Consider the following 11148-nt stretch of genomic DNA (forward strand, 5'->3'; position numbering starts at 1 on the left):
GTCCCTGGTTTGATGTAATTGCCTTTCCACAGTCCAAAGTGTGCAAACATCAATACATTTTTTAAAACTTATGGGATGATAGATGCCCTTTGCCTCACAGAGAGGGCCAAGAGCAACAACCATATGCCTGAAGATCCCTATCAGCAAGCATTCCCTTAAATCTAAAATGTTCTGTTCACTCACTGCCAGACAACAGAAAGCAGCAACGAGATGACACGAGTGCTGCCTGCATAGATAAACACACCGCCTGTGGCCACACTGCCATCTCCCATTTAATGTCGATGGGTCCCTGCGTACACTGAAAAAGATCCCATTGCTGCTTAATATTTCATAATGTAAGTTGCAAAATTCTTAATATTCCTTCCTTGCCTTACCAAACTTGACGCTTTCCATCTATGACATGCTCATTATACAATAACAGCAAATCCCTCCCCTTCAAATGACACTCATCATGGTCTTTAAATTTTGCAAAGCTGCCTTCTAAAAAGCTGTTCAAATATGTATGTGCTCTCTGGCCCCATTTCTGGGGGTCCATAATGTGGCTCTTCGCTTTCTTGATGGAAAACTCAACAGGTTGACTCCTTTTATGAATTTACGTCCCCAGGCCATCGGCAGCTCTTTCTGCCGCTTCCTGACAGTGGCTCCTCTCTCCGTCTCCCTCCCCTGCAGAGGAAGAGGCTCGAGGCTATGCTGAAAATAAGATAAGATATTCAAATATGTCTACGCATTCACCCGCGTTTTTCGAGGTCAGTTGAGTCCCGTTTTCTCCGCTGGTGAACCAGACATCTCCGACAGAGACTGTGTGTGTGTGCATGTGAACAAAGACGGGCCTCGCAATATCACTACCTATGTGTGATTATGTGTTTTGAGCTATTTGAGCGATGAGACGAGATGCCTAGGTGCGTCACACCGTCTTTTCTCCATGGATGCCCCCAAGTTGCCATTCTCAGTAACAGTCAACAATCCATCGATTCAGCTGCAGAACAACAGCGAGTCATAAACAAACAAGCAGAAGGAAACACAGAAGACCACGCTGAGAGACGGGGTGATCTGATGCAGCAGTGACAGCAGTGGAATGTGTGTTCATGCATGTGTGTGTCCAACCTTTCTACATTCTCCCAATCCTTGCGGTGTGATGCTCATGTATGTGCAAGTAGGTCATGGGTGTTTGCATTTTTCTGTATGAACTTTTGCTTTGATACAGCTGTGCATATGTAATGTTCATTGATATGTCTAATGTATGTGTTTGCCCTTGAGTGCGTACATCTGTCTGTGCATGTAGGTGTGTGTGTGCGCACACAGGATTACATTGAAGGCTGGAATGAATCAGCAATTGCCACAGTTTTGACACCGAAGGTTGCTATAAGAAAAGAGTTATACATGACCTCTCTTCTTTTAATTTTCTTCATTACTTCCTCTACCTTCCTAAACCTCTCCTTTTTCCCTTTCTGCTTGTTGCTCTATCTTCCCTCATCCCTCCCTCTTTCTCGCTGTTTGCAGTTCAGACCAGGACCACAGCCGTGGCTACATTCCTTAGCTCTCCCGAGCTAAGATTAGCATACTGATTAGCTAGCCTTGTGGCTCTATCTTCCTCCGAGCTCACATGCAGAGCTACGGCATCATGAATACATAATAGCACCGTAGGCAAACAAATGCATGGCTGACAGCTTCCAGAAGAGGGAGCTAGTGCACAGAATACAATGCTTTTATTTATTACATTTTTTTGTAATGTAATCAGAGGGCACTGGAGCATTCTCATGTGATTAGAGTTTCCAACACGCTATGAGCAGTTAAATTGCTGAGCTGTTGCCATTTATCTTGCATGGTTCTCTTTCTCTCTCTGCCCTATGTTTGTCTCCTTCTTTCTGATTCTTTTGACTTTCTTTTTCCACTTGTTTGCCTCTTAGACCCTCTCCACCATGCCTCAGTAGGGCTTCTCTTTCCTTCACTCTATCTCCTTTCTCTACCTCTTTCTGTCTTCCTCTCTCTACCCTCCTTCTATCCTCCCTTCCTCCAAATCTTCTTTACATTAGTGCCTTCCTTTCCTCCCTGTTGCCTCTCCCTTTTCTTATTGAGGCAATAGTGAGGATATCAAGCCACCTCCTGCTCTCACCTCTTTCAAAGCCTTTACTTCTATCCATCCCTTTCCTCCCACCACCACATCTGTCTCTCTCCTCTTCAATCTCTCCCTCTCAGAAGGGCCTGAGTGAGGACGGCAGATCGTGTGAAGTTGGATGTTGATTCTAGGTGACAGGCACCATATGAGTCATAGCCATAATCACAGAGAACCCCCCCTTTTTTTTTGGCTGCACAACACAGCAGCACTGCAAAGCAAAATTGCCCTTGGTATGAACAATAGCTGTACAGTACACACTATGCATGTAAATTTCTACAATATGTACAGTATTTATTTGTCTGTCACAGACTCCAACACTTAGTGAAAAGTGCATATTACTTCAATCCACTAAAACTAAATATTGGCCACATGGTCCAGTAAAAATGTATGTAAGTTGTTCAGATTTGCATAAAAGTATGTATGAAACCCTGTACATAGACTATTCTGGACCATTATTCTAGCCATATGTATAAATACTGTACATGTGCATATGTATTGGGACTGTTGGTTGGATAAAACAAGACCTCTGATTACATCACCTTGAGCTCAATGTTTCACTCGTTTTCACAGGCGTCTTTCACAGTTTGCTGATGTTTTATGGATCAAATGATTAACTGAGAAAATAATTGGCAGAGTAGTCAATAATAAAAATAAAATGTAGAGACCTTTGAACATGAAGATATTACTGTCTGTGCCAATATCCAATATGGGAAAAGGACAAAAATGAAAAACTAAACCTAATTTTTTCAACAAGTTCAAGAATATTTAAGTCATCAAATTGTAAATATACACAAAAGCATTTCTGGCATAATTTTTTGGACTTGGGAATGCTAGAATCTGAGCAAGTCTAAAGGAGAAGAGAAGAAAAGAGAAGAGAAGAGAAGAGAAGAGGTCAACAGTGGACCAGGAGAGAGGACAACAAAGATGATGAGAGAGGTGCAGAAAAAAACTGCTGAGAGAGCAGAGACCTCAGTCAGAATAACATACAGTAACATGTAGCGGTCAGCTCAGCTCAGACCTTCACCAGAAAAGAGACCCAGGTGATTGGATGTTAAAGAAATGGGAAAGAGAGGAAGAGAATGAAAGAACAAGTGCTACAAAGACAAGGAGGAGAATCAAATATGAGGAAAACTGAGCACTGAATGGAGATAAAGAAAAAAGGAGGTATGTAACATAACAAAGGGGAACTGGACCGGACAGCTGACCGGGACATCGAAGGACACAAGAACAAAGTAGAGGAGAGGGTGAGATAAATATAAAAAAAAAGGATGAAACAGAAAGACAGCACAGATGAGGAAGGTCAAACCAAATGGAAATGGATGAGAAGAAGGACAAAAGAGAAAGCAGTGAAATCTTCTGAGCTGCAAGTTTCGATGATTGGAGATTTATCAGCCAAAAAGACCACAAGCAAAGACAAAAGAAAAAGCTAAGAAGGAAGAAATAAAAGAAAGAGGAGCCAAGAAGAGAAACCAATACGGCTCTGGGGCTTTAGTTTAATATAGAAATATTGGTAGTAGCAAAAAATAGAAAGATACGCATAAGTCATATTATTATACTGGACCATTTTCATTTTTCAAGAAATCAAAGAATCACTATTGCTCAGATAAGTTCTAAAAGGGGTGAAGTGTTGCTGGATAGGAGGTTGAGGTCCTTGGGGATGGGGGTGGGGGGCTCAAAGACTGCTGAATAAAACAAACATCCAATAAATGGTTCTTGGATGTTTGTTTCAGTTTCAGGCACATGCAGGAGATCAATCGACATGGCCAAAGGCACCATTAAGGAAGAAAAAGACCACCCCTATCCAGAAGCTTTCGCTTTTATAACCCCCCCCCCCTATTGATTAACCTGGGGCCAGTGTGATTACAAAGCTAACTCAATCTGCTGTCCATTGTAAAAGAAAAAAGAAGGAAAGAGAGCAGGGGCCACTAAGAAGGCTATAAGGAAAACTCTAGAAAATGATCATATAATGAATCTGTTAATTTTTCTACAACACCAGCAGAGCTAATATGCTCGAAGACAAGATGATCATATTAATCATCAGCTCGGTGGCTAATGAAATAGCTCCGTCATTTTTTTTTAATGGGCTTATCATGGCTATTGCACATACAGCCTCAATTTTCACACATAGCAGACTGGAGCGCAGTGTGCCAGCTGGATTTCTCCTTATAAGTGAGTCAGATGCAGTTTGAGACAGAGAAGGGAAGCGAGAGGGAGAGAAGGTGTGAGGGTGCCAGGGCACAAGAAATAAAAAGACATCCCCGGCTAGAGAAGTAGCCTTAGAGAGAGCGAGAGAGTGTGTGTGACCCTATGTGTGTGCTTGCATACATTTGCCTAATAAGGTTATCCTCAGGCAATAGTTGAATTGCTGCCTGGAGTAAGACTTACTGTTTGTCCAACTAAACAGGGCTTATTCATGAATAAAGTCTGGTTTTATGTCTCATGTATACAGTATACTCCATCTCCTGAAACCAGCGTTTGGTCCAGAGACTATTTGAGAGATGCGTGACTGTCTGACCTCAGTAAGCCAATCTGACAGTAACACAGCCCTCAGGACAGACATGTGTGTATTGGTGAGAGTGAGAATTAAGGGGAGTCAAAGGGGACTTAATTAGGCCTCTGGGACATTTGAGTTCAACCTCCTATCCAAAGAAAGTGTTTTCACCAGACAATAGGACACATTTCCCTCTTACCTAAGCCCTCTCTCTGCGTTAAGTGCCTGCTCATGATGGTCTGTGTGTGCATGAGTGAGAGCATAAAGAAAAAGATTAAGGGAGTCCCTAGGTTTTAGTGTGTGTGTGTGTGTGTGTGTGTGTGTGTGTGTGTGTGTGTGTGTGTGTGTGTGTGTGTGTTCGCAAAGCTGAGTCCGTGTTTTCCAATAGCTGTTAAGAAAAAAAAGACACGTCAATACGCTAAGAGCTATTGCCAATACCAGTTGCATAATTTTGTTGTCAAAGCGTCTCCACATGACGCGGTCACCCGTTGCGCACCAGCGTTTGTGTCCAACGCTTCCCAATGCCGATATGTGCGGTCAAAAATGAGCGCCGGGACTTACCGCAGTAGAGAACCAGCAGGGCTGTCAGAAGCACCACAGCCCAGAAAGTTGACGACATTCTCGGCCAGCGGCTGGCATCTTTGCGTCTTGACAACCTCGACACTGAAGCCATTGAACCAACAGAGCACTTCCTCTTTGAAGAGACAAATAAAAAGCAAAGATGGTAATCTCACAATCCAGCTCGGCCTCTTACAATGCTCATATCTCCGCGTGTAATCCCACAAAAAGACGTGTCAAGATCGAGCAACTGATGGAAAAGCAGTGATTTGCTCCTTAGGTAGTCGGATTGCCGGTGCGCAAAAGAAAAGGTCACATCTTCCTTAGGAATCCCATTTGGGAAATAACGCAGTATTTTTATATTCGTTCTGAAACACAAGTTGGTAAACGTCCCTTTAGTTGTCCCAAAGTGTGTTAACCTTAATTTCCGCCCTATATTTCTGTAAAAGGAAGCGCGGTGCGCTGGCGCCTGAAGATTGCGTTGAGTTAATGCTCAAAGTGTTCAATCATCTATACCGCAGCGTCGTAAAACCTCCTTTCACCTGTGATAGGTTTCCTCGATCCTCTCCAGCCTCACCAGCCCCGACGGCATAGCCCAAACACCGGGTTGAAAAATAAACGGGGTCCTATAAAATCCGGTGAGTTAACGCCTGGATGGATGAAGGAGGGTTGGTCGTAAAAGGGGGGGGAAAAAGTCCGTTAAGCTCTCGGTTTTGGACACGAAGTAGAGGAAGATCACAGCATGCTTGCAGGAGGGAACGGAGGATGGAGAATAGATGGGTAGAGACAGAGAGAAAGGAGCGATAGGAATGCGCACTGTGCGACTCCAAGTGATTTTGTCCAAAGTGAAACATTCAGATAATCGATATTACGTCAGCAATATGCCACTTGAGGTCGCGGATTAGAGCGGTATCACAACACCTTGATGCTGTACACGAAATTAATCGTTTCACATCATAAAATAAGTGTGAAACACGTCTTACAATGTTTTTGTTGATTTTTTTATACTGTATATGGTGTATGTTTGTTTGATTTTTGAATCGACAATGATTGAATGATATTTGCCCACTAGCCTTATATGCCTTCAGTGAGAGACACATAATTCACACATGCACATAATTAGTGTGAATGGTGATTTTTTTTTAATTCTGCAGATTATTTGGATCAAGACTCTCTCTTTTCAGCAAATCTAGCACAACAATGTAAATGTTTAAAGGTGCATGTTTCAAGCAGCACTCACTGTTGAGGGGCAGAAATGGTTACACTAATACATATATATACATACTGTATGTCACCGAGCAGTTAAAACCACCATGAAGAGCACTAAATTCTATTTTAAATTGACTTTAATGCCATCTTGATCCCAGACATGTTGGTCACGTACTTATTATTAAAACCAGTGGTTCACTATAAAAAATATTGCTCTTTCTATTGCTGGAAGATTAAAACTACTCAACTTCTCAAAGTGTCTTTGAGAAAAACGTCATATTAAAACTATACTGCAGGACAGTGGTGGAATGTAAAAAAGTGCATTTACTCAAGTACTGTGCTGAGTTCTGAGCTACTTTTACTTTACTTATGTACTTCCATTTTATGCCACTTAATATTTCTTCTCCACTACATATCAGTTGGAAATATTTATTTCCCTACATTTATCTGATAGTTTTGGTTACTTTTGTACTGACCAAAAAGTATAAAGTAGTGAAAATTATATGTTTAGCTGTCCGGCCCACAACTTTACTGTTTTGGTTTACTCTCACCGCTCTCATAGCTTCATTTTCAGCAGCAGTAGGCAGCTGTTTTCAGTAAAAAAGTTCTAAAAACCGACACTACACTACCTGCTCAGCATCAAGCAGCAGACAGACACAGTTAGTGACTAACTGAACATAGTGGAGCATTTAGCAGCTAAAGAGCCATATATTTCCCTCAGGAGTTGGTAGAGACCACAAACAACTGCTGCCCCCAAGTGGGAAAGGAAATCAGTTATTGCAGATTTAAGTAAGATTTATTTTAAATGCAGGATTTTTATTTGTAATGGAGTATTTCACATTGTACTGCTACTAATCACAGTTCAGTAAAGGATCTGAATACTTCTTCCTCCTCTGCTTCAGGAACATAAATAGTGCCACTTTCTGTGCCTCAGTTTTACAGACAGCTCCATGGACAGCACAATGGAGAGTTGGTACCATGGACAGAGCCAGTGACTAACAGCCCAATGGACAGTGCACTGAGCGATGTATTTTCAGCACCCCGGACAGCGCCAGTGACAGCCATTACGGACAGCACAACGGAGAGGTGGTACCATGGACAGCGCCAGGCACTGATGCTCAGCCCCATGACTAACACAATGGAGTTGCGGCACCACGGACAGCGCCAGTGCCTGAACCTCAGCACCACAAACAGCGCCACAGAGCTCCACACTCTGGCTGCTCCTGTCAAGCCGGAGCTGGCTCTGTCTGCTGGCAGCGAGGTTCTGGAGGCCTCTGTGCATTCACCTCAACACACCCTGTCACGCATACTAAACCTAAAGCCTGTGCCCACACTATATTGTGGTTTTTAGGGAACAAATAACCAAGCAAGACATTTTGCTCTTCTATTTTGGAACTATCAGATATGGTCTGTCAGTTGGGCTATCATTTCTATCTATTTCCTTTATAGAGATTCTAAGTTATCCCTGCTTAGCCTTGATGTAGTAATGTGCACTAGACTGGAGCTCTTGTAAACCAGACTGTAAACCACACTGGGTGTAATAAAGTAGTTAATTGCTGTATGTGTCCCTATCAGTCCTTGTAAACCTCTAAATCTGTATGTAATTGCTCTATTCAGTAACTTCTCTTAGTAACAATGTGAAAAGTGGACAATGTTCCAAAATTATCTGTGCCCCATTGCCATCGCTCTCCCTCTTCCTTCATGTCTTCTCTCAATTTCCTTGTTGCAGCGCTGATCTTAAAAGCAATGGACTCAATGTAAACAGTCAGTTACAGCCCTGGTTGGAAAGCACTGGCATGTTGCCTCGTACACGGTGTTGTGTCAGTGACTGTGGCACTAATTGTTAAGCAAGGCCAACCCCTCCTTGGCACACACAGATACACAGGCACACAAACCTACACACCTACACATAAACCCAGACTCACATTCCTTCAATGCAAATTATGCAATTAAGCACATGTACGCTGTTTTCCTCTGTCTTTCTGTTTTTCTCTCACACATTCACACTAACAAAAGCAGCCATTTGCTTTCAGCTCGGATATAATGCATGAGCTGTGGCCTACATATGTTATCCCCCTCTTTCACTTTTATATAACATTTCTAAAACTCCAAACAGAATGAAGCACACAAAGCATGAAAACACTGAGTCGGATATTGCTATTTCGGCAGACGTTACCCCCCCTTCAAAGGCTTCAAAGTTGAACAAAAAGATAGTGGCTGACTCACTTTTTTTTGGCTGTGAATCATAATAAAATATTATCTTATTCCCTCTCAACATGAATCAACATTGTGGCACTGGTTCTGTTGACTCTCTGTGTTCACTGGTGCTTAGCGCTGGGGTCTGGCCACTGTTGGAATCAAATAGATTTGACAAATATCTGTGGAGTTTAAATGGTGTTTTTAAATGTAGATGAGCATTTCAAGTGAAACATCCACAAGCTGCTGCCAAGTGCAACAACTCAAATCAGATAAACATATTCCTTTGGTGGAAATATGATCCCCCATCTTAGCGGCAAGCTCAGGACTTCTGTTGCTGAGACTAGAAAAAGACTCAACTGTAGCGGAAGCAGTGAATGATACCTGTAACTAATGCAGCACAGACTGATAAGCAAGCAACAACAAGAGCTCTATTGTTCTTCTTTGTTTACTTGATGCTTAATGAAGAGATATGGTTTCCAAAGGCACTATTCAAGCTTGAATTAAGTACCACCTCTTTTTACAAAATGAATCAAATCAAATCAACAGATGGTGCTTCATAATCAGAAATCAGAAATACTTTATTGCGATATCCTCCGTCTCATTATAAATAAGCTACACTTAACTTGGCAGTTCATGCACATTACTTTATACCGTATTATTATCATCAACCGGTAAACCCACTTTGTACTTCACACTTATTTTATTGTATACTTATACCCACTTGGTACTTAATTTATTTTCTGACCTGTATTATAGTGCATGACCTGCTGTAGCAAAAGAGTTTCCCCTCAGGGATCAATAAAGTATTTCTGGTTCTGATTCTGATAATGAATAGTAGGAAAAAATTGAAACAGCCCCAATTTCCAAATGGTAACAGTCAGATAATGAATGTTCCTTAACTGATTTAGACAGCGTAGCATAATGGAAAAAACACAACATAAATGTATTCCTCTGAGGCTTTACCCCCTAGCTATACTGTCCTTCCATTGCAAATATTTGACCAAGTCCAAGATTTATGTATAAACAGTACATCCTTGGAATCCAGACGAATGTAAGTGGATGGAACTGCGACGGGCTAAAACAAAAAATATTTCTGAATAGTGAAGAAAAATAAACTGGAGTAGGTGAACCAATGAGTAATAATCAATGACTGCATCCAAGTTTTCTTGTCTGTAGGAAGATCTGTTGTGGCAGGAAGGTTTGGACCGGATTCAGACAGCCTTTCTAGTACAAAGAAAATATAGTTCAAATGCAACTTTCAACAAACAGCACCACTTAAAAATTGTTTTGTCATGAGTGACAACTCTGTGCTGTCAGTGTTGTTATACTGATGACTAAAGTAGCCTACATTTCTTATCTATGCTGTTTTCATACTGTCATATTGCCTCACTGACAAAATGTCATATGGTACTGTCAAGATGTGATTCACAATGTTGCAAGGGAATTATGAAAGTCTTTTAATTCTAAGAAAATCACATCGAAAAAATATTGTGAATCTTGCACCATGATGCAACAGCCACTCACAAAATAACTTAATCAATTCCACCCTGAACTCTGTCCAACAATATTATATAAAATTAAATATATGAACTAAAATGTAAATATCGATGATACATTATTCCCCATTATCCTGCCCTGATGTAACTCTGTGGGGTCTCCACTGGTTTTCTGGCAGCTCTTGAAGTAGCCAAGAAGTAGTCCGGAAAACCCCCACTGTGTGGATATTGTTACAGACTTCTATTTTCCATTGTGTTTTTATCTCCTTTATTTGGCACATCATGGTTACCATATTTCATCATGTATCCATGCACCATGTCTTCTGCTGTGGTCTTCAATTGGTCACAGAGGAAACAGCAGGACTCAACTACCAGTTGGGTCTGATGTCAGACTGTGCAACAGTTTGGCTACAGAGGAACAAATCTCCATAGTGTGGATATTCCTGCTCCTTAGAAGACAAATCCTAATGATCTAAAGGTCAGTGACCTCCTGACCTTTCCTCTAGCACCACCCTCAGGACAAACTTTTGGTTTGTCCTGAGGCTCAGCATGTTGATTGCTCTGTCCAACACTTCATTGTCCAACACTGTAAAGAGCACTGCACTGCAACCTTTAGGGGACACTAGCAGATCTCAAGGCTGTTAGTCTGGTTTCTAAAAACAAAAAAAGTAATGTTCCAGTTCACTCTAATCATGTATGTGTCCGGCAAATCACTACAATTAACGATATTCAAGTATTCATTTAGCAAAGCAGACAGATAAATACACTGAATAAAAAGCTGCTGGAGCTTGTGTCCACCTTGGAGTGGTGGGTAGTGTTAAGAGGGGGGAGAGAAAAAAGGGAGAAAGAAGGTGGGGGCAGAAAGAGATACAGAGGGGAGAGAAAATGGAGAGAGGGGGGAGGGAAACACTAATTTCCTAAAAAATGCTTAGTGGTATAAGCAAATATAGCCAAGACACAGTATTCTTCTAATAAATTATTTGATATGGAGTAGCAGCTTTGCATGGTAGGGTGGGTCTCAGAAGTACACGTCATGTCATCACTGTGTTTACTGTCAGCCTAACAAGCTGTGTCCAAGT

General features: G+C 41.6%; 1 protein-coding gene across 2 annotated transcripts in view; it reads right to left on the reverse strand.

Annotated features, from left to right (window-relative positions):
• tafa5a (TAFA chemokine like family member 5a) overlaps positions 1 to 6023 on the reverse strand; it is a 139485-nt gene extending 133462 nt beyond the window's left edge. Inside the window, exon 1 of one of the 2 annotated variants that reach the window (XM_044186621.1) lies at positions 5169 to 6023. In XM_044186621.1, the coding sequence (XP_044042556.1) occupies positions 5169 to 5280 (112 nt within the window). In that variant the 5' untranslated portion in view covers positions 5281 to 6023. The remainder of the gene's footprint in view (positions 1 to 5168) is intronic. The other variant, XM_044186620.1, reaches the window with a different exon arrangement.
• Positions 6024 to 11148: the final 5125 nt, after the last annotated feature.

The sequence above is a fragment of the Siniperca chuatsi genome, linkage group LG23 (genome assembly GCF_020085105.1).
Source record: "Siniperca chuatsi isolate FFG_IHB_CAS linkage group LG23, ASM2008510v1, whole genome shotgun sequence".
NCBI lineage: Eukaryota > Metazoa > Chordata > Actinopteri > Centrarchiformes > Sinipercidae > Siniperca > Siniperca chuatsi.